The sequence below is a fragment of the Glycine soja genome, chromosome 16 (genome assembly GCF_004193775.1).
Source record: "Glycine soja cultivar W05 chromosome 16, ASM419377v2, whole genome shotgun sequence".
Taxonomy (NCBI): Eukaryota; Viridiplantae; Streptophyta; class Magnoliopsida; order Fabales; family Fabaceae; genus Glycine; species Glycine soja.
The window spans coordinates 5,968,646-5,992,685 of record NC_041017.1 but is presented as its reverse complement, the minus strand read 5'-3'; the positions used below and the strand labels follow the sequence as shown (position 1 = coordinate 5,992,685).

At 35.8% G+C, this 24,040-nt stretch overlaps 2 protein-coding genes across 8 annotated transcripts; both read left to right on the top strand.

The window, feature by feature from the left end:
- The first annotated feature begins 822 nt into the window (after positions 1 to 822).
- LOC114389479 (kelch repeat-containing protein At3g27220-like) lies at positions 823 to 4,792 on the top strand. The gene is made up of 7 exons (XM_028350171.1): positions 823 to 1,143; positions 2,192 to 2,380; positions 2,629 to 2,858; positions 3,192 to 3,362; positions 3,592 to 3,697; positions 3,863 to 4,069; positions 4,414 to 4,792. Exons 1-7 carry the CDS (start codon positions 910 to 912, stop codon positions 4,579 to 4,581), a joined length of 1,305 nt encoding a protein of 434 aa, XP_028205972.1. The 5' UTR covers positions 823 to 909; the 3' UTR covers positions 4,582 to 4,792.
- Positions 4,793 to 16,380: 11,588 nt separating this feature from the next.
- Positions 16,381 to 22,083, top strand: LOC114388892 (glutamate receptor 2.5-like). 7 transcript variants are annotated; one of them, XM_028349421.1, is made up of 5 exons: positions 16,381 to 16,728; positions 18,163 to 19,424; positions 20,009 to 20,306; positions 20,665 to 21,065; positions 21,340 to 22,083. In XM_028349421.1, exons 1-5 carry the CDS (start codon positions 16,473 to 16,475, stop codon positions 21,769 to 21,771), a joined length of 2,649 nt encoding a protein of 882 aa, XP_028205222.1. In that variant the 5' UTR covers positions 16,381 to 16,472; the 3' UTR covers positions 21,772 to 22,083. The 7 variants fall into 7 exon arrangements, with proteins under 7 accessions (XP_028205222.1, XP_028205223.1, XP_028205221.1 ...); XM_028349422.1 differs by having other exon boundaries at positions 20,662 to 20,990; XM_028349420.1 differs by having other exon boundaries at positions 20,662 to 21,065.
- Positions 22,084 to 24,040: the final 1,957 nt, after the last annotated feature.

The following is a 24,040-nucleotide window of genomic DNA, read 5'->3' as shown; positions in this document are numbered from 1 at the left end:
ATTTTTATACTTTTTAGAGAAACTGTCGACAAAAAGGGAATAAACAAGATGAAGGTACTGAATAGAGAATGAACTATTTTGTAATGAACTTTTGGCAAATAAAAAAAAGCCTATGAAAACCACCATGCAATGAGTTGATATTGCAAGTGTTAGTATATATTTGCCCATTACTTCTGCCGTATGTTTTTTTTATGATAATATTGATATGAAATACTTTATATGAAAAGAAGTGATTAATTTTTATTAGAAATGGTGAATATAAACGAGACAAATATTTTTCTTTCAATAAATTTATTTTATATTTAAGGGTCAATCAAGATTCAAATATTAAAATATTTAATTAAAATATACAAGTGAGTATTATTGATGTCAATCATTTAACTTTTTTTTATCATTTTGAGTATTTTTTTTTGGAAAAAATACCAAAATGAGTGATCAAACAAACTATTTACCTATCATATGTTATTTGTGTCATATATGTAAGAAGACACGCGATCCTCAATGATACAACAATCTTTTATATGAGTTATTTATTGTCAAGAGGGGCTATCCTATCAACAAACATTAATAATTAAAATATTATGTTAATCAAAATATTTGAATTATGAACCATATCATAATATGACCTTATCAGTACCCTAATTGCGTCTAAATTGAGGGTAAAGAAGTAATAGAGTGAACACAAAAGCGAATATGCAAGAAAAAGAAAAAGCTAGATTTGCGGCGTGGGTGCGCGTGGTATACAACACTGAACACAGAAACGAATGAGATAGATTTGCCTTTTATTTAAAGAGACAAACAAAACCATTGGCGCCAACAGTTGTTTGTTTCCTCTACCATCCAAAATATCGCTTCTCTCTGCCTCTTACGTAAATAATAAAAATGGCTCTATGATACCCCAAAAAACCAATGGCATCGCCAACAACGAGGTTTCTCCACCACCATAGCCATTATTCTTCTGCGTCAAAAATCTTAATCTTCTTCTGTCTCTCTGCATTTCTCGCCCTCGCCCTCATCGCCAACCTCTTCCGCGCCTCCCTCTCCACTCACTATCTCGCCATCGCCACCAACTGGGTCGACACCAACGCACCCCTTCTTATTCCGAATCTCACCGCCATACCTCACAACAACAACAACAACAAGGTAAGTATTCTTTTTTTACACCCCGTTTCTTCTTTGCTCTTAGAATTTGTGTATGACGTAATATCAATAACTCAACCTTATTCTGCTTCTAAGATAAGAGTTGTCCTCACTTATATACTTAAATTTGGTTATATTATATCTCTAGACAATGTGGGTTTCAGCTTAACCCAAAAGTTAGCTTATCGGTTGAGTGAGGATTAATGTTTCGTGTTAGTAGTCAATGTAGGATTAGGATTTCCAATGTCAATGAGTGTCAAGTTTGAACATTTGTGGTGATTCAATCAGTTCGAGAGATTGTTTCGTGTTAGTAGTCAATATATATATAAAGGTTTTAAATATCTGTCACGGTTGCGTTGCGGTATCATCGGAGAAATGTGGTCGATGTGGTCAAAACTCCAGTGGTGTTGCAGGCGTGGATAGTTAAAAAAAACCTTGATATTGCGGCCCTAAATCACGGTTGCAGATCGTTTTTTAAAACCTTGATATCATTTTCTCATTTTTTTTTTACAATAAGTGTTTTTTAAACCTTGATATTGCACCCATTTTGGTCATATTACGTGATCTCCAATACATTCTCTTACGTGAAGGACTAGACATTTGAAGTGAAATTTGGACATCTGTTGATGATCTAATAACGACCCGATAATAGTGGTCCAACAACAATAGCTTTTTTTTAAGGGAAGTCCAACAACAATAGCTACGGTAGACTTTGTTATCACCTTGAAATTTGAGTTAAGGTCGAACTTAATTAAAATAGTTAGTTCAAAAGTTTTTTTTTATTGGCAGTTAGTTCAAAAGGTAAGGGTTAACCACCACTTATATACATTGTTTTGGTCATGGTTCTAAATTGTGGTTCTGGTTTGGTCACAAACCTTGAAATTGGGGGAATTTGCAGGCAAATGTGGCTGATGTCAAAAAACCTTTACGCCAATTGCAATTGCGGTTGTGGACCACTATTTAAAAGCATGTCATTGGTCAATGTAGGATTTCCAAGTTCCAACACATAGGAGTTGATTTGTTTGTTTTGTTTAATTTGTGCTTGTTGCAGGGAAAAGATGGGAAGATTGCAAAAAGGAGGGGTCCCGAGAGATTCCTTTCGGCTACATTTGCAGACTTGCCTGCTCCCGAGTGGCATTGGAAGCAGATGCCCTCGGCTCCAGTGCCTCGGCTAGATGGGTACTCTATACAGATTAAGAATATGTTTTATGTGTTTGCAGGATATGCCAATCTTGACCATGTGAGTGTGTTTCGTTTCCTCCTATTTAATGACCTCATGTATGAGAGTTTTAAACACTAAAATGGCATAACTTCATGACTAAACTAATGTAATTTGAAGGACTAACACTCATTCAAGTTTTAACATGTTTTTTATCCCTGAAAGTATTACAATTTTTTTTAGTTCCTAAGATGATTACTTATTTTTTGTTCTTTTATTTAATAAAATGGTGATAAATGAGCTTGGCTTGTGTTTGTTTGTTTCTTCAGGTGCACTCGCATGTTGATGTGTTCGATTTCAGCAGCAACAAGTGGGTAGATCAGATTAAAATGCCAAAGGAAATGGCTCATTCACATTTGGGCATAGCATCTGATGGGAGGTATATATACATTATCTCAGGACAATATGGTATCCAATGCAGTGGGCCTACTACCGCATCCTTTTCGTTAGACACTGCAACAAAGAAATGGAAACCTTTGCCACCATTGCCAGCCCCCAGGTGCGCCATTAACATATGCATCAGTACTGCACTCACTCATTTGCTGTTTGTCAATGTGTGTTGCATGTTATTTTTTAAACTGCAGATAAATGCGGATGATGGGACAGAAATTGTGGTCATAATGTGGTTATTGCAGCTATAATTGTGGCACCAGATTGCAATTTAAAACTATAGGCCTTGTATTTAACAAATGAAATTCCTGTTAAATTGCTGGCTGTTCACTACATTGATGATTGATTGAGTTTTAATTTGACTAGAGGCTTAGACTTTGGCAAGTTGGTTGAGCTATTTAATTGTGAAATGAGAGATTTTAACATGAGAATTTCATTTCAGGTATGCTCCTGCAACTCAATTATGGAAAGGAAGACTCCATGTCATGGGTGGTAGCAAGGAGAATCGCCATACACCTGGAATAGATCATTGGAGTTTGGCTGTGAAGGATGGTGAAGCATTGGAGCAACAATGGCGGGACGAAGTTCCCATTCCACGCGGTGGACCACATAGGTTAGCAGACTGCTCAGATTCTAGTAGTAGGCTGCAATTCCTGTTCAATAGTTAACCATGATGTTCTCATTTAATCTTGAGTTTATAATAGGAATCCTTGTTTTAAGAAAACCAAACCTGTGTTATTAAAGCCTAAGAAGCTTTTTGTGGCAATACTTGAAAAGTGGTGTGATATTCATTGTCTTCAAAAGGAAGTTGTTTTTCATCTAACACTAGTTATTTGGTGCAGGGCTTGCATTGCAGTCAATGATCGACTTTTTGTTATTGGTGGACAAGAGGGTGATTTTATGGCCAAACCCGGTTCGCCTATATTCAAGTGTTCACGCAGGCATGAGGTATAATTTTCTCTACTTGTCAACATCATACATGACTTACAAATTACATATAATAATTTGGTAGTTAATTTTTCACGCCTAGTATGTTGAGAGACCAACATATATTGGATTCTATATATGATCATTTCAAGGGAACTTGTGGAACTAAATTTTCTTACGTTTCAGGTGGTCTATGGAGATGTTTATATGCTGGATGAAGAAATGAAATGGAAAATTTTGCCAGCTATGCCAAAACCAGATTCTCATATAGAGTGTGCATGGGTAATTGTCAACAATTCAATAATCATCACTGGAGGTACCACAGAAAAGCACCCAGTGACAAAAAGGATGATGCTGGTTGGGGAGGTTTTCCAATTTCGTTTAGACACAATGGTACACTTTTCTGTCTTTTGCTCATTAGAAATAGGTTGTGCATTTCTCTTTATCCATTAATACCTCCTAGTCTCTCACTTTGCTTATTGGCTATTGTAATTTTATGAGTGGTGATCAAATGAATGGATCATTCATGTAACTCACCAGTCAAATTGTCCATAGAATCTTGATTTTTAGAAGCAACAATAAACCTCATAAAAGTTAAAAACATTCAATATGAATTTGTCTATGAATTCATTGAAGTGATGGTGAAGTGTGATTTTACAACATATGATTCATGATTATTTGTAATGACTAATATTCCTTCAACTCAGATCATTTGACAGTTTTATTACTGATTGCAGAAGTGGTCAGTGATTGGAAAGCTTCCATATCGCATAAAAACCACATTAACTGGTTTTTGGGATGGATGGCTATACTTTACATCAGGACAAAGGGACAGAGGGCCAGATAACCCACAACCAAAACAGGTTGTTGGAGAAATGTGGAGAACGAAATTACATTTGTCATAGTTTGAGATAAGAAAGCTGAGTTTGTTAAAAGTTTTTTTTTTGTTTTACTTTACAATTTTTGAATCACATTGCTGCCACATGCCTATTCAAATTATTTATCTTTTCCTTTCAATTAATTCAATGCCCTAATAGTAGGGCAATAGTTATGTAAAATTTGTCTACTTTGTGTACAGAGTTCAGATTTTAATGGATATATTGGAAGTTGCAGTTATTCTTGTCACTCTTTTTTGGTAAACTACATACAGTTGGTTTACACATGCAAAACAGTATAACAACACCAAATATAATCCAGATTTGCTTCAGGAATTCAGAATTTCAGATACATGCACAATGGAATTAGTTTTGTCATTCTGGTTTCCTCTTAACAATGTAGGATCTGTTATCATAAAGTAAAGACAGTCAATTGGAGTCATTTGTGCAAATCAAGGATGAAGAGACAATTGTTATATTAATAAATTTGTGCTAAAATATTGTTATCTTTCTTTTGTATAAAATTTTAAAAAGGAAAAAAAAAAAGAAAAGCAATATTATCTTTACCTAACATATTCTTAATTTCTTCAAAATGTTACTGAGAAAACTTGTTATAAGTTTGTTATAAGAAAAGCAATAGTATTATCTAATAAATTTGTCATAAGTTTTATGCACACACAAAAGTCAATACCATTAATGGGGCATTTTGTTTGGAGATTTTCAAAGTATAGGGTAATAATTTTCTAAATATAAACTTTAGTTTTTTTTTTAATTGTTTGAGTTTGACCCTCATTAGCAATTTCCTTTCAAATTATATTGACACATGCGCAATATGAAGTGGTTTACGCCATTAATCTGTAAAATCTTGTTACATAAACTAATGTCCAAATCTGGAAGTGTATATCGCGCCATTTTGCTGGAAGTTTCAATCAATTGGTTTAAGCTTCAGAATATTAGTGTTGATTGATTCTTAAATCAATTATTTAGCCAAATAGGAAAAATTGGTCAAAAGTGTTAAAATACCTCAACAATATCCATGCAAAGTTGCTTTCCTATGGTCAAATATCAGATGTAGAGCACTGTATGCATATAAAGAAAATTGTATTTCTACGACAATGATCATGTAGGCCTAAAGTAAATTTAATCGATTAAACCAATTTTAAAATTTATTTTTGGCATTTTTAAAAATATAAAATTACTTTTTAAATTATTATTATAATTAATTTCGTCTAATCTTTTTAATTAATAGTAGCGCTATTTATTTAATCTTTTTTGAGAGATTGATTATTTTAATTAATATATACTTTTAATCGGCTTAATCATAATGTGATTTATCTTTATTTGATATTTTCAATGTATTTTTCACACACACACTAAGAAAACTAAAATAAACCAAATTAGATTGTGAATTCCTCGAAGGATATTACTGCATTGACGATAACAAAAAGAGCTCTAAAAATGGCACTAACTTATATAGGATGAAAATTTGCCACCCTTTGGAAAAGTTGAAAATATTTTTTTTACAGGAAAAAAAAGATAAAATATTACTGCATTGACATTTCTGCGAAGAAGATAATTAGCTAGTACAAGCAAAGGGCAAACTTTGTATGTATCTTAGATAAATGTATGATGTCAAATGTAATTTTAATTCTTAGAATGGAATACTTTCCTTAATCTTAATGAGCAAGACACAAGTTAGGCAAATGTGTTGGACCGTTGTTTGTATTTTTTTTATCAGTAATAATTGAATATAGTATCAGTTTTTTTTTTTATATAATTACTCACATATTTTTACTCAAAATACACATCTTGTGTAATATTATTATAATATGATTGTCTTTGCCTGTAAAAAAAATCCTTGTTCAACCGAAGTTAAACAACTTGATTCTATTTTTTTTTATTATTCTTTATATATACATCATGAAGAGTGCTTATTTTAATGCAGTCTTAGGACTTAGTATATTGTTCTAGAAATCAATGCCCCGAATTTCCAATATATACCATGTCATTTTGCTGGAGCCTGGAAGTTTCATTCTGGAGAGTAACCTTCCAAAGATTATTGCTATTGATTGACTTTGACATCAATTTTTATGACCAGAAAGGATTAGTTCAATGCCAGAAAAGTGTAGAAAAATCTCACAATCCTGCCAGAGTTGTTGCTCTCCTATGGTCCCCAATATAGGGAAAAACAAAGAAAATCGTTATATAGTATCGAACACCAATAAATTAAGATGCAAGTCAATTGTCAATATTCAATGCAATTTGCAATTGACATCCGTGAGAGATCCAAAAAGTTTCTTTAGTGGAGATAAAATAATAGTCTATAATATTTTTAGAGAGAAGAAAAATATTAGGAGCACATACTCTTTTAAATATACATACATTTTTATTGGTTAAAATTGATTAAAAATGATAAAAATTTGATAAATCTTATATTATATTTAATAATTTTCAATAAATTTTAACCAATTAAAAAAATGTGTTTAAAGAAATATGCTAAAGAGTTTCTAGCGCTTCTCAAAATATTATAAGCTTTTACAAAATAAACAATCTTATAATAACAAAGGTCAAAATATTTAAATTTTAACAAAATTTAAAAAGATAAAATTAATACTAATTTATTTTCTCTTTTTATAATTATTTATATTCTACACCTATTTTTTTATGTGCAAAAATAATAATAATTTAATATATTCATGTAAAAAATACTTAATGAGAACAATTTCTCCATTTAACTACCTATCTGGATCCGTCCCTGGCAGTATATATCTTATGTCCCAAAATTAACACAAATTACCAAGGATACTGAATTAAGATTCTTTAGAGATGTAACAGAGAAAAGAAAAATCAAAGCTGGCAGCTGCTAGGAAATTTCCCTGTCTAGATAAAACTGAAAAATCACTTTCTTAAGCAGCATCAACAAGCATTGCTACACTACTCATTGACTTTGCTCCAGGCATATTCTTAGGTAAACTTTTGTTGTATTAATTACTTTTTTGGGTATATATGAATAAATGTTTCAACGGATAATGTACATTAACTATTATTATCCCCAGCCTACCCCCCAAAAAATACTATTATTATCCCCAAAACTCATGCTTCAGTTGATACATCATCGATGACTTTATATTAACATCTCTAGCATCAATCATACGTATATAGGACGAGAACTAGGAAGAAGTTAAGGAAATGAAATGGTTAAATGAAGAAGGTGGGGCTTATTAATTAGTAGTACCCTTGCTCAAGATTTTCTTCTCCTTGATATTTTTCAATGGGAAAGAGCTCTTTATTATTAATGTCACTCATCATTATCTGCTTCTTTGTGTGGCAATTAATGTTAACATGGTCAAGGGTGCTTCTAGCGCATGAAAGAAGCCATTGCTCAAAAATGAGCATAGGTGCTGTGCTTGATTTGAGTTCACAAATGGGAAAACATCAGAAGATAGCCATGCAAATTGCACTCCAAGAGTTCAATCGGTCGAGTTGTTCCAAGCTGGATTTGAAGATTAAAAATTCCCAGGGAAATTCAGCTCAAACCGTTGCTAGTGGTAACGTTAACGGAAATTTCAGTTCAAACACTTTTCATTCATACCTATTGGCTAATTAAAGTTGCATTCATATATTTATACCTTCCACGTTTATGCCTTAAATTAGTACAAAAGAATCCTTATTTTTGTTTTTTTTGTAAATGGTCACTCTTGTCCTAAAAGTGTAAAATAATGATAATAGTCTTTTTGAAAGAAAAAAATTTCTGATTTAATTTTTGAATGTGTAAAAAAAAATGATAAATATGTTCTGTCATTAAGTTCTATAGGATTATTTTATCATTAAACTATAATGTTCAAGGACGAATTTGATATTAAGTTTTAATGTTTGAAAATAAATTTGACATTAAATTAAATTGTATGGCATAATATAATTATCACATATTTTACATATTTAATGATCAAATTAAAATTTTCATTTTATTTTTAGTGATAAAAGTGACGATTTATTATTATTTTTTAATGTTGATGATTATGGTTGATAAAATGAGAATTTGATGAGAAAATGGATTAACTCAATCCAATTGAACTCACCTTCAACCTATCAAAAAATATTTTGGGTTAGGTTGGACTATTTTGAGAGTGAACTAAAAAATTGAACTCAATCCAACCTTAGTAGATTGTGAGCTGGGTTGACTTGCTCTAATTTTTTAAAAAAAACATACTTATAAACGGATGACTGAATTCACCTACAAAATTAATATACAATAAACGAAAAAAATACAATCATTAATCATAATAACGATTAATGAGTCTATCAAAACATCTAAGTAGGTAAAATATCAAATACATCTATCAATAACAAACTAGAAATATTAATACTTTAGTTTATTAACACTAATAAATCTATAACTATAAATACAGATCGATATAATTTAAAACATTTCTTTTTGGTCTCTAGTATTTTTTAATTGATCTCTGCTAGCTGTTTAAAGTTGTCTAACGTAGTTACATATATATATCCATTAAAATCGTTACAAAAATGATTTTTTTTTAAAAAAATAAAATTAGCAAACAGATTAATATATATAACATAAGGGTACTAGTGTAAAAACCGCCGAAAATGGAATTAGTAGCGTAAAAACCGCAAAAAAAAAAGCACAATCAATGAAAGCCGCCACACATAGCCTTGTTTTTTAATTTATGGTGGTTAAAACTGCTAAAATCTCTTCTTAGCAGTTTCACACCACAAATTCTAGTTTTGTATAATGGTTTTAGAAGATCTAAAAATAACCGCGTTAGGCAACTTTAGACAACGAAGATCAAAAGAGTAGAAAAATTTCAACTATAAGACTAAAAGGAAATAACTATATTCATAATCTACACTTTTCCTCTAGTTGGAACACACACACGACAATGACTGGTTCCTTAGAACTCATAGAATTAGTGTTGATGACGTCGGAGAGGATCTTCTTTTTAATGAGTCACAGTCAACTTTTGTATGTTTAATCCTCATGAAAGTTGGGGTTTGAGTGGAGATGTGACACTAATTGATTATCTAGAGTAATAGTGTGAGGATTAAGAGGTGATGATTTAGAGAAAAGAGAAGCATTATGGTATGACCCGAGGTCAAGGCTAGAATTCGAGGTTCTAGCACCTCCTAGAGAAAAGGTAAAGAAAAGGAATTTTTTTCGTATTATTGATTTCTGCTTTCTGGAATTACATTGATTTCTATTTATAAGCTTTCTATTCGATTCTAGAATTATGTAATTCTAACAGAATTTGGCATATGTGCCTTGGAGGAATTTGCAAAAAGATATGGGTCATGCTCTCAAGATGCGTTTCTAACGGTCTAAAATCTTTGGAGGATTCCTTGCTGATTGTGCTGACAAGGCTGCTGCTGACAAGGTTGGTTGACTTCCTCATTTTGCCACATAATCCCTCAGGTATCGTGGTTTCTGGCTTTTCCTCTTTGTCCCTGTTCCATACTCTGCGTCCCCTGCTTCTGCTGATTTATTGTTCATAACATCCCTGCAGGCTTCCAAAACAACCTTGTCCTCAAGGTTGTAATCACGCTTGAGAATATCCCAAGGTTCCCAGGAAGAATCTTCAGGAAGCAATCCTGTCTACTGCACGAGAACCATCAAGTTTCTTCCCTCAGGTGAAGATACCCATTTAGTATCTAATATTACTAATGGGGTGATACAAGGCTGATTATCTTTCGATAAAATGGGTAACGTGGCGGGGCGAACTTCAGCGGAGGAGTGATAGGGCTTCAACTGAGAGCAATGGAAGACCGGATGTATTTGGGATCCTGTGGGTAATTGTAATTGATAAGCAACTTGTCCTATCTTCTTGATTATTGGAAATGGCCCGTAGAACCTCTTTGCAAGCTTCGAGTGGGCGCCTCCTGAAACAGATGTCTGTCGGCAAGGTCTCAGTTTGACTAAGACCTAATCTCCCTCCTTATAACTCACATCGCGACGATGTCGGTCTACAATCTCCTTCATGTGTTGTTGTGCTTTGGAGAGCTTCTTCACAAGGCTGGTAAATATTCGATCACGTTGAGAGAGCCATTCGTCCACTGCTTCTACCTTCGACGTGCCTTCAAGGTATTGGGGAAAACATGGGGGCTTCTTTCCAAAAGTTATTTCGTACGGCGACATGCCCGTGGCTGAGTGGATCGAAGTATTATAGGACCACTCAGCCCATATCAGATAACGACCCCAAGAAGAAGGTTCCTGATGTACGAAAGCCCTTAAATACTGCTCCACAACTTTATTCATGGCTTCGGTCTGTCCATCAGACTAGGGATGATAAGCTGAGCTCATGCAGAGCTTAGTTCCGCTTAATTTAAATAGTTCCTGCCAAAAGTGACTCAAAAATAGTGGGTTCCGATCAGATACAAGACTCTTGGGCATCCCATGAAGTTTTTCGGAAATCTCCATAAAGAGTTTGGCAACTCCGGCCGCCGTGTGATGCTGTGGTAGAGAACCCAGATGGAGGCCTTTGGAGAAACGATCTACAATAACCAAGATGACTGAATGACCACGGTACAAGGGAAGACCAACAATAAAGTCGAGGGAGAGATCCTCCCAAGGCTTCGCCGGAATGGGTAGAGGGCACAAGAGACCAGGTGAACGGCGATTATCGGTTTTAATTTGCTGACAGGTGAAGCAAGTGGTCACAAAGTGGTGTACATCCTTCTTCATAGAAGTCCACACAAAATTCTCGCGGACCCTAGCAAGCGTTTTCATAACCCCCATGTGACCGCCGGTAGGGGTGGAATGAAGCTCGGTCAGAATTGCCGGAATTAATGAAAATTTCAGAGGAAGCCATATGCGCCCCTGATACATAATCAGGTCTTCTCTCAGTCCCCAATCAGGATGAGGGTTATCCTGCAGCTGTTGTCGTTGGAGTACGAAGTCTTGATTAACAGCAAGTGCTGCGCGGAGTTCCTGCAAGAAAAGGAAATTTGGTATTGTTAGCACATAAAGTTGACTTCGAGAGGGGGGTGGAAGTCGTGAGAGAGCATCGGCGGCTAGATTGGCTTTTCCGGCTCGATATTGAATCGTATAATCAAAGCCCATTAGACGCGCCAAATAAATTTGTTGTTCGGGGGTTTGCACAGCTTGAGCCATGAGCTCTTTTAAACTCCGATGATCAGTAAGAATCACAAAATGATGCCCCAGAAGGTATTGCCTCCACTTTTTAACCGCGGCGGTGATCGCGGCGAGTTCGCGAACATAAGTTGAAGCACTGAGCAGTTTCGAGCAAAAGGGCTTGCTGAAAAAGGCGAGAGGGTGATGATTCTGTGAGAGAATGGCTCCCATCCCAATCCCAGAGACGTCCGTTTCAACGACGAAGGGAGATTTGAAATCGGGAAGACCCAAAACCGGAGCTTGGCACAGAGCAAGCTTGAGTTGTGAAAATGCTCTGTCAGCTTCTTCATTCCAATGGAATTGATCCTTGGCTAGTAGGGCAGTGAGAGGGGCGGCTAAGGACGCATATCCCTTAATAAAACGTCGGTAGAACCCCGACAAACCCAATAATCCTCGTAGAGCGCGCGTAGTTCGAGGAGTGGGCCATTGTTGCACCGCGGTTACCTTTGCCGGAACTGGTTCAACCCCTTTTTCCGATACCAAGTGCCCCAGGTATTCCACTTGCTGAGTTGCGAATGAGCACTTTGATAACTTCAAGACAAAGCTATGATCAACTAAGAGTTGCAATATCTTTCGCAGGTGGTCAAGGTGGTCGGAAAACGTCTGACTATAAATCAAAATATCGTCAAAGAAGACGATTACGAATTTCCGCAAATACGGGCCCAAGGTCTGATTCATAGTGGCTTGAAAGGAAGCTAGGGCGTTACACAAGCCGAACGGCATCACGAGGAATTCATAATGCCCGTGATGCGTTCTGAAGGCTGTCTTGCTTATATCCTCCGGCGCCATTAATATTTGGTGGTATCCTTGAAGAAGATCCAACTTCGAAAACCAACGAGCTCCCCCTAATTCATCCAAGAGCTCGTCTATAGTTGGAATGGGGAAGCGGTCCTTAACTGTTAGGGCATTTAACGCGCGATAATCAACGCAGAATCGCCATGAACCATCACGTTTCTTGACAAGGAGAACCGGAGACGAGAATGGACTCGTACTAGGCCGGATAATGCCATTGCTGAGCATCGCAGCAACCTGTGACTCAATTTCTTGTTTTTGGAAATGTGGGTATCGGTAAGGATGTGTGTTTACGGGAGAGGAATTGGGAAGGAGATGAATGGAGTGGTTGGTTGATCGTGATGGTGGGAGGGTGGTTGGGGGCTGAAACAGAGGTGTGAATTGATCAAGGATGGAGAGGATTTCAGGATGAGTTGCTGGTGGTGGTGAAGTGGGGGAGTAGACGCGAATGTGAAAAAATTCACTCACACTCTGTGTTTGAAGCATGCGTCTTAATTGCGGTGGAGAAACGGCGAGGAGGTGCATGTCGGTGTTGCCTTTTAGCTCAATAAATCGACCTTGATGAAGGAATTTCATGGTTAAATCATTGTAATCTATGAGAACAGGTCCCAATGATTTTAACCATTGGACGCCCATAACGATTTCCACGCCGCACAAGGGCAAAACATGGAGGTCAACGGTGAATAAGTGACCTTGAAGATGAATGGTGACTGCTGGACAAACCTGTGAACAAAGCACCTCGTTACCATTTCCTACAAGAACACGTAGTGTCGGGGTGGGTTGGGGATTCAAGTCAAGTGACTTGACAAGGCGTGCTTGCACAAAATTATGTGTGCTACCGCCGTCAATCAAGATCACAACGGGCTGTTGGGAAATCCGGCCGGTCATGCGCAAAGTTTCAGGGGTTGTGTGGCCTGAAAGAGCATGAAGGCTAATCTGGGCCTGGGGTGGGTCGGGTTGTGTGTGAGTTGGGGTTGGGTTATTGAGGTTATCGGGGCGGGGCGGGTTAGGAGAAAGAGGGGGGCTTAAATTAGGGTTAAGTGACTCATCTTCAGGTTCTTTGTCTGCAACCAGAAGGAAGAAGCGGGAAGCGCAGCGGTGGCTGCAATTGTACTTCTCATCGCAGTAGAAGCACAATCCGCGTTCACGGCGGCTAGCGAGCTCCTCCGGGCTAAGACGTCGGACTGGTAAGGGCGGAGGTTTGGGCGGTGAAGGAAGTAAGGGTAAAGGAGAGGGAGGAGGAACCACCGAGAGAGGAGGCGGAGTCGAGGGTGAGGGAGTGAAGGAAGGTCGGCTGCGGACACTTCGTCGAGAATCATGGAGTTTCTCTTCCTGCAATCTAGCCAACCCCGCCGCATGCACCAAAGTCAAGGGCTGGAGGGCCTGTACCTCGCGTCTGATATCAGGTTCGAGGCCTGATATGAAGCAGCTGAGAAGCGAAGACGGCGACAACCCGATGATGCGGTTGGCCAAGGACTCGAACTGAGCCAGGTATTCGCGCAATGTACCTTTCTGAACCAACTTGAAGAGCTGTCCTGTTGGGTCCTCATACGGGGATAGAGCAAAACGGGCTTCAATCGCCTGAAGGAAGCCTGTCCACGTGGGCAATTGATGGTTACGAGCCATCCATTGAAACCATGCTAGGGCAGGTCCGTCCATATAAAAAGAGGCAACCGTAAGCCGCTCCGAGTTCGGTACCCCGTGGTATTCAAAAAATTGTGAGATTTTGAATACCCAGCCGGAGGGGTCAGACCCGTCGAACCTGGGTACGTCGAGTTTGAGTCTGTGGGGGGAAAGTGTTTGGGGGTGGGAAGAAGGGTTAGCAGAGGAAGACGAGGGAGAATGAGGGTTGGATTCAAGGGCGATGACGCGGTTGATAAGGCTATCAAGCTTTTCCGAAACGTGGATATGGCTAGTAGCGAGTTTGGCAATTGCCTCCTGAAGGCGATCAAAGGACTTGGAACGGGTAGATTCAGCCATGGCTCAATGAAAGCACCAGTTGGTATGACCCGAGGTCAAGGCTAGAATTCGAGGTTCTAGCACCTCCTAGAGAAAAGGTAAAGAAAAGGAATTTTTTTCGTATTATTGATTTCTGCTTTCTGGAATTACATTGATTTCTATTTATAAGCTTTCCATTTGATTCTAGAATTATGTAATTCTAACAGAATTTGGCATATGTGCCTTGGAGGAATTTGCAAAAAGATATGGGTCATGCTCTCAAGATGCGTTTCTAACGGTCTAAAATCTTTGGAGGATTCCTTGCTGATTGTGCTGACAAGGCTGCTGCTGACAAGGTTGGTTGACTTCCTCATTTTGCCACATAATCCCTCAGGTATCGTGGTTTCTGGCTTTTCCTCTTTGTCCCTGTTCCATACTCTGCGTCCCCTGCTTCTGCTGATTTATTGTTCATAACACATTACCAACTAGATTATCAGAGGCACCGAAATCTAAAATACAAGGACCAACAAATGAAGATTGAAGAGGCAAACAATAGAATTACTAGTGTGAACAGTAGTGGCCAAAGAAAAGGCTTATGGAGCTGCTTGGAATTGAAGATACTTCTTGTACTCACTAGTAGAGAATAGATGATATTCTTTTTCTCAGTCTTCTGATAAGCTTTTATAAATAAGTACAAAGGACAGAAAAAGAGTACTTTTTGAAATAAGAACAGAAAAAGAGAGGTGTTATAAGTGCCAACAAGAAAAGTGTTGTTAGAGGAAGAAAGACTGAAAAATAAATAAGTCTACATAGAAAATAAGTGAAAGTTTTTCTAAGGATGCATGCTCTCTTATAATCTTAAGTTTTTAAAATTCCAGAAAAATCATGATTTCTTGTTTAACCAGATCCGTTACAAGCCAATAAAAATCCTTAATGATCCATTAAATATAAGTAAGACTGAGAATACCTGACGTGACATATGAAGATTAATGTCTTGATTGACTTGTAGATCAATTTTATAACCAGAAAGGATTAAACATAAATGTAATCTCACAAAAGCGTAAAAGCTCTGATTTTTCTTGTAGAGTTACTCTCTCCTATGGTCCCCAATATAGTCAATACAAAGAAAATCGTTACATTATGCGTATAGCTTCAAAAACCAATCAAGGTTGCATGCGTGCGTGTCTACGACTGATCAATGAAATTTCCACTTGGTACTCGGCAGTATATGTGGACTGTCTCCCAAAATCAACTTAATTTACGAAGGTTATTGACTTAAGGTTCTTTAGATGCAAGTGGGAAAAAAAAAATCAAAGCTGGCAGTAACTTGGAAATTTCCCTCTCGACTAACTCAAACTCCAATCACTTTCTTAAGCAGCATCCGCAAGCATTGCTACACAACACTACTCATTCATGGTGTTCCGTTGACTTTTTTCTCCAGGCATATTCTTAGTTAAACATTTTCTTTGTTGTTGCTTTTGGTGGTTATATTTAAATAACTGTTTAAAGGAATAACGTATATGGACTATTACTTGATTTGGTGGTTATATTTAAATAACTGCTTCAAGGAATAAGGTATATTGACTATTAATTATTATCCTCAAAGCTTGTACTTCAGGTCATCCATGATTTTACATTAAGAACTTAGGTTTATTACTTTTACACCATGATTTTTTTTTAAAATTTTATTTTTAGTTCCTAAATTATTTTAATGTTGAATATTTTTTTTTTTTCAATCCTTATGTTTAGTTCCTTAACAGATAGCAACCAAAAAAAGTTCCTTAACAGAACCTAAAAAGTAAGAAGGAAAAAGAAATTGAGACTATCGTTAGTAAAAAAAATCAGGGACTAAAAATAGAGACTAAATGATAATTAATTCTAATATATATCTTTAACATAAGTTATATATATATATATATATATATAGGTTATCGAGAAAGTTGGAACAAGTCAGAGGAAAGGAAATCAGGAACTAGGGAAGGTGGGACTTATTAGTACTCTTGCACAACGTTTTGAGCATTTTTCAATCGGAAGGACCTCTAAAATGTCACTCATTATCTGCTTCTTTGTCCTGCAATTGTTAACATGGTCAAGGGTGCTTCTAGCTCATGAAAGTAGAAACAACTGCTCAAGGTCCATTATGAGCATAGGTGCTGTGCTTGATTTGAGTTCACAAATGGGAAAGCATCAGAAGATAGCCATGCAAATTGCACTCCAAGAGTTCAATCGGTTGAGTTGTTCCAAGCTGGATTTGAAGATTGAAAATTCCCATGGGAATTCAGCTCACGCAGTTGCTAGTGGTAAGGTTAATGACCTCTTCCAACTTTTTGTCTTGTGATGGAAAACTCAACTAATTTTATTTGTTTTTTTTTTCTTTTTCAATTTCCCAATGTTTTCATTTTTCACGTAAGTATCTAAAAATACTGTATTTATTTCCCAAAAATTAGGGACAATTGCCATGGCCAACAGAGAAAAGGGCTCCCATTTTTTTTTTCGCCTGCTGGAAATGCAAAAATAGAATCTATATATGAGCAACTACAGTAAAAAATAATTCGTTCCTTCCTCTTATTACTTATTGATTTCTCATGAAATTAATAGTTTAAATTATTCATTCAGTTCCTTTAATTCACTGGTCTCTAATGATAAAAAAATATAAGTTTTAATATTTGTACTTGCATTTTTTATGGAGATTGATTCCTATCATTCATTTTTTACCATCACGTGTTACATGTAACAATGACAATGACAGACTGAAAATTAATCATTTAACTTCTGTATGCATGTGATATTACTTTTTTTAAAATATATGTGATATTACTTTAAAAATTAGTATGTGCTTTAGTTTAAAAAAATCACCCATTTTGTTATATTCTTCCTTAACTTCATCAATAAGCATTGCTAATGTTGATTATAATTGGGTTTTCAGTAAAAAAAATATATGAAGGGATTTGATTGACCGAATTAAAGTACTTTAACAAAGAAAATACTAAAATAATAATTTCCATTCAACATAACCTCTTTTTCAAAGATGGACCGATTCATCCACATGTAAATTGCCAACTCATTTTTTTTAAAAAAGAAAAGCCACATGTCAACCACTATATAAATTGCCAACTAAGGTGGCAAAAGATTTTAAAAATAGTAACTTAAATAATAATATTAATAAATAAATAATAAATAAGGGTTAGTTATACATAATCACTAAATATTAGATAACTATTATTTATTCAATGTGGGACTAAAGTTTATCTTTTTTTTTTTATATTTTTATATGTACATGATGGTTTCACTTTTGATCTAGAATCAAGAATTATTCGCATTTGTAGTCTTTAATGATTAGTGCTTGGTTTCACATCAAAAGTGAAATCCCATATAAAATATATTATAATTGTGTAATATTTAATGATTTAATTTATTTTATTTTATATTATCAGATGATTAATTTTTAATTACATCATTATCATGTGTCAACTACACCATTGATAACATAAAAAACAATGATCAAATGATTAATTTTTAGTTACACATGTAAACTACACTTTGACATCATTCATAAAAATGTAACGGCAGGAACCAATCTTCAACAAAAATGTGGATGTATGGACTAAAATTTATGTTCTTTCGTTCGGGAACTAATACTTAAAATAGTGTCAACTATATGCACTGAATGAATGAGTTAACAAAATAAGTAGAAATGAAACATCCTAACACGATTTTGATTTTTATAAATATAGCCATGGATCTCACCCAGAGCAAGCAAGTGTTAGCCATCATAGGCACAATAACACACAGTGAAGCAAATCTGGCAAGTGAATTTGATGACACCATAAAAAATATTCCTATCTTGTCTCTAATTTCACCTGTAGCCAGATCAGAGAAATCATCTCCTCTATTGCCATACTTCATCCAAGAGGGATATGATATCAACCTTCACATGCAATGCATTGCAGCCATTGTGGGAGAATTCAGATGGCGAAAGGTGACAGTAATCTATGAACTTGATAACTGGTTTTCCTCTGATCCAGGGATTCTACTCGACCTCTCCTATTCCCTTAGACTTGTTGGATCAGAGATTGATAATCATGTAGCGTTGCCTTCCTTATCCTCTCTATTAGATCCAAAATCTACCATTGAAAATGAGCTTAATAGGCTCAAAAACAAAAGTAACAGGGTCTTCTTGATTGCGCACTCTTCTTTAGAGCTGGCAAACATACTTTTTGAGAAAGCAAAGCAAATGAGTTTAGTGGGAAAAGGTTCTGTGTGGGTTATCCCAGATGGGGTTGCTGGCCTACTTGATTCAGTTAACTCTTCTTCAATCCTTAACATGCAGGGTGTTATTGGATTTAAGACACATTTCATGGAAACAAGCAAAGCATTTAGAAGGTTCAAATTCAAATTCCGAAGAAGGTTTGTACTGGAGTTCCCTGAAGAAGAGAACATTAACCCAAGTTTCTTTGCACTTCAATCATATAAAGCAACCCGGGCAGTTGCTCAAGCTGCAAGGGAATCGCAAGGGAAGTTAACCCTTGAACAATTATTCAAAAGTAATATATCCAGAAATGGCAAATTTTGGCAATCACAAACCTTCAATATAATTAATGTGATAGGTAAAAGTTACAGAGAGTTAGCATTATGGTCTCCAGAACTAGGTTTCTCCAAAAACCTTATTACACAGCAGCTGACAGAGATGAACACAAATAGTGCTTCTAGTGGAATTTTGAGTACTGTTTATTGGCCTGGAGGTATACAATTTGTTCCTAAGGGATGGACTCACAGCACCGAACAAAGAAAATTGCAAATAGGAGTGCCTGCAAAAGGTGCCTTCACTGAGTTTGTGAATGTGACATATGATAAGAACAGGAATAAAACTTCTATCACAGGATTCTCAATCGATGTCTTTAAAGAAGCCGTTCATAATTTGTCTTATGACTTGGACTTTGCGTTTGTTCCCTTTAATGGGTCTTATGATGAAATGGTAGAGCAAGTCTATAACAAGGTATGGTAAATTAACTAGTTCAGAGAGTAAACTCTCACTCTCTTCACTCTTTTAATTAAACATTCTTAATATTCTCTCTTCTCTTCTTTAGAGTATTGTTCCACACACCATCTTTGCAACTAAGCAATTTTTTCTCTTAACAATCTTCCTTTTATCTTTATCTATGTACTCTTTTTAACAGTCTATCCAATTCAAATATTAATTTTTATATATATGAAAATATTAATTTATTATGAATTTTAATTATAATATAGTTGATATATTAAAATATATTTATTATTTTGAACAAAAGCATTATTGTTTTTAGGATCTGGATCCATTATTCATTCAATGGAAACTCTTGTTGGATATTCTCTGGCTAAAAGTCAAAGTATGGTTCTTATGGGTGATTTAACAAAACATGTACCAATTACAAAAACTTCTTTTTTTAGTGGGTACCCTTTCACTTTGTGGTATTCCACCTTTTGCCTGTAATTAAATTAGATGGAAATAACTTCTTTCCTATGCAATACATAAGTTAAAATAACATCTTTTTAAACTGTTGCCTTTTCTAATACAAATCTAAACCTTTATTTCTGATATAGACATTGGATGCTGCTGTCGGAGATACATCAATAATGGCATACAGATATCATTTAGTTGACTTCTCACAACCGTATGTTGACTCTGGTATTGACATGGTGGTTACAGAGCAATCAGCTAAATCAAAAGAAACATGGATCTTTTTAAAAGCCTTCACAAAAGGGATGTGGTTGATGATGGCAGCATTACACATTTTCGTAGGATTTGTCATTTGGTTGATCGAAAGGCAAGTTAATGAAGAACTAAAAGGATTCGGGTCCATGCTTTGGTTCTTAGTCACTGTAATATTCTATGCACACAGTAAGTTCTCTAACTTGATGTTCAACTTCAAAAAATTAAATTTCATAGCTACTAAATAATAATATCAGTACCAGTTGAAGACCAAAACTTCAGCTAGCACATGATACCGTCGCGTTTCTTTTTCCAACTTCCATAAGTTTTGCCATACGAACCTTTTCAAACTGTATGACTAATAAGCAAACAAAAATATAATTATATCAACACATTTTTCAAATGCATGTTGAGATATCCCTGTTTCTCTGCAGTATTCATTATATATAGAATATGATACTGATCAAACCATTTTCAATCACACTCTTTCCTCCTTTAGAAAAACCTGTCACTAATTCTTGGTGCGTTTCTAAATTCTAATAAGCAGGAGAACCAATTAGAAGCCCCTTGGCTCGAACTGTGCTGGCACCATGGTTATTTGTTATCCTAATTGCAACTAGTACTTTCACAGCAAGTTTGACTTCCATGATGACTGTTTCACAACTAGAGCCATCTGTGTTAGATATCAAGAGCCTTCTGAAGAGAAATTCTCCAGTTGGTTGTAATGGAAATTCGTTCATTGTAAAGTATTTGACTGAGGTACAAAAATTCAAACCTGAGAACATTAGGAGAATTAACTCCATAAATGATTACCCTTCAGCCTTTCAGAACAAGGATATCGAAGCAGCTTTCTTTATTGCGCCTCACGCTAAGGTATTTATGGCAAAGTACTCATGCAGGGGTTTCATCAAAGCAGGGAACACTTTCAGGCTTGGTGGCTTAGGTTTTGTGGGTCTCGCTCCTCTCATTGACACCATTTTACACATGTATGGTAGCTGTGAAAATTGGGGTAATTGTACGGAAAAATTGAAATTGGAGACTCAATCAATGTTTTCTTATATTAAATTCCATTATTTCAAAACAGATTATGTGCATCTCTCCAATTTTCACCTCTACCAAACTTAACTTATCAGACACTGCACATGCTATCTTTCATAAATCTTTTTCCTATTTCTAGAGCTGTTCTAACTAGCATGTACATTTTGGGTGTTGGATTACTTAGGTATTTCCCAAGGGTTCCACTTTGGCTACTGACATATCCGAGGCATTGCTGAAAGTGCTAGAGAGTGGGGAAATTGAACAGCTTGAAAAAGATATGCTAACCATAGAAGGCAATGCCAGTTGTTCTCCTTTAGAGAGCAAGGCAAAAGATGGGTCACCGACAGGATTTCAGCCTTTTCTTGGCCTATTTTGCATCTGTTCAATTGTTGCTGTTCTGGCATTGTTATATAATATGATTTGTTTGTTGATGAGTAATGTATTGACCTTCACTAGCTACATACATCTAACATTAACACAATTAAGGAGAATATGGAGATGGACAACCAGATATTTTGCTCGGAGCAGTTCAAGGTTCCAATCAGGAAGTTTGAGAAGTGTGAGTACAGCCACAGTAACAAGAAATGCAGAGGAGACAGTCATTAATACTCAGTGAAGCACAGAGGTTGTTGAGCTTATAGATGTAGTATTGGCTGCTCTATGCTTCCTGAGATATTAATGTTTCAAACTTTTTGTAGAAAGCATATCACTCTTGTTGAGAATGAGGAATTTCATGTGTAATGATGTGATGTCTGATTTAGAGGAAATGGAATATCCTCTGATTATGTGTAATAATCAATATTATCTGTCCATAAACTAGTGTCTGCTGGATAGTCTGACACATGATTTACACTAATTCTATTTTTTCTTATTTTACATGATATCTAGAGTTAGGCTGAGAGAATAAGAAAAAACTATTAATTCCCAATGAGTCATTTTGCTCACTGTCTTATTTCTATCATTCTTTTTTTAATTTCCGGTGGACCTTTATACTCGCGGCACTTTTTCCGGCGATTTCTTCCACTTTTTTTCCGCATTCTGGTGGACCTCTCTACTTGTCACCCTTCTTTCCACATCCCGGTCGACCTTTCTGCTTCTTATCCGATTTTCGACGACCCTTTCTTCTTTTCCGGCCACTGACGGCCACAGTCACTTTTCCGGCAACCCACTGTCCCAGGTGAGGCTTTTTGCTCGTTGCCCTCTTCCTGGTGCATCTTTATACTCGCCATACTTTTTTCAGCTACCTTTCTAGCTTTTCTGGCGACCTTTTCTGACCGGTGACTACACCATTGGACTCGCTGTTCGCCGATCTATACGTTGGTGGTCACGGTGTCACCAAACAACGAGTCAAGCTCCTGCACGCGCCCAGTTTCTCTGCGCCAAACAGGTTCTACACGCACATCTCTGCCGGCGCGTGACCGCTCCTTTCAGACAGCGACTTCACCAGCTTGGGAAGATCAAAACCAACAAAACCCACATTTCCAATAGAACAAAGGAACCAAAAACAAAAATATAAAAATTACCTCTCAACCCATGATTCTTTTTTTAACATCCAAAAGAAGGTAATGGGAAGACGCAGAGCATCCAATGGCGTAGGTTTTGTGGGTCTCTCTCCTTCATTGTGTCCATTTTACGACTTTCAAGCCCGGTAGTAGTGAAAAAAATGTGGTAACTGTAAGGAAAATTTGAAATTGGAGACTTAATGATTGTTTTCTTAAACAAAGATTATATTGGGAAAGTCATTTAAGCTAATTTTTAATTTTTTTTATTAGTTAAAAAATTTGTTTGATTTTTTGATAAATAAATTTTTTAAATAATTTTTGATATTTTTTTTAACTTCTATTATTTTTTAACGATATTTGAAGTATTATTTTTTAAATAATTTTTAAAATTTTTATTTTTTTATATTTTATTTTCTTTTTATCCTTAAAATATATATTTAATTTTTTTTACTATTCTTTTTAAATATATCATTTTACATTTTCTAACTATTTTAATAATTAATTTTATCAAATATTTATAATTTAATAAATTAAGTTAAAAACTTGGATGATAAGTTAACTTTTTAGTTTGGGGCCTTCAAATAACTTTGTAAAACAGTTTAAATGTCAACATTTCAGCCCTCATTATGGGCATTCCACCGGTTCTCGAGAACTCCTACCAAACTTGAATACTTTTAATTTACAAGAAATTGCACATGATGTTTTCAAAAAAGTTTCCCTATTTCTGAAGAGTGTCCTAACTAGCATGTACATTTTGTGTGTTTGATTACTTAGGTATTTCAAAAGGGTTCCAGTTTGGCTACTGACATATCTGAGGCATTGATGAAAGTGATAGAGAGGGGAGAAACAGAACAACTAGAAAAAGATATGCTATCAATGGAGGCAATAGTGCCATTTGCTCTGTTTTAGAGAGCAAGGCGGAATACGGGTCATCGACAGGATTTCAGCCTTTCCTTGTGTGTTGATGAATAATGTAGAGACATTCACTAGCTACATACATCTAACATTAACACTATTGAGGAGAATATGGAGATGGACAACCACATATTTTGCTTGGAGCTGTTCAAGGGAGAGTGAGAAGTGTAAGAAGTACTGCCATGGTAATAAGAAATGCAGAGGAGATAGACATTAATACTCAGCAAAGCACGGTGGTTGTTGAGTTATTGATGTAAAGAGCATTTTACTTCTGAAGATTTAAAGGAATTGGATACGCATTTTCTTCTTTTTGGTGGTACTGTCACAATACGATGTTATGAGATACAAAAAGAAAGAAATTTCCTTACAGAATTACTGCAGAGTAATCCAAGAATAGAATGAAAGGGGTTATTTATTTTTATGATAAAAATAAGACTTAAATATATTTTTAATTCTTATAATTTAATA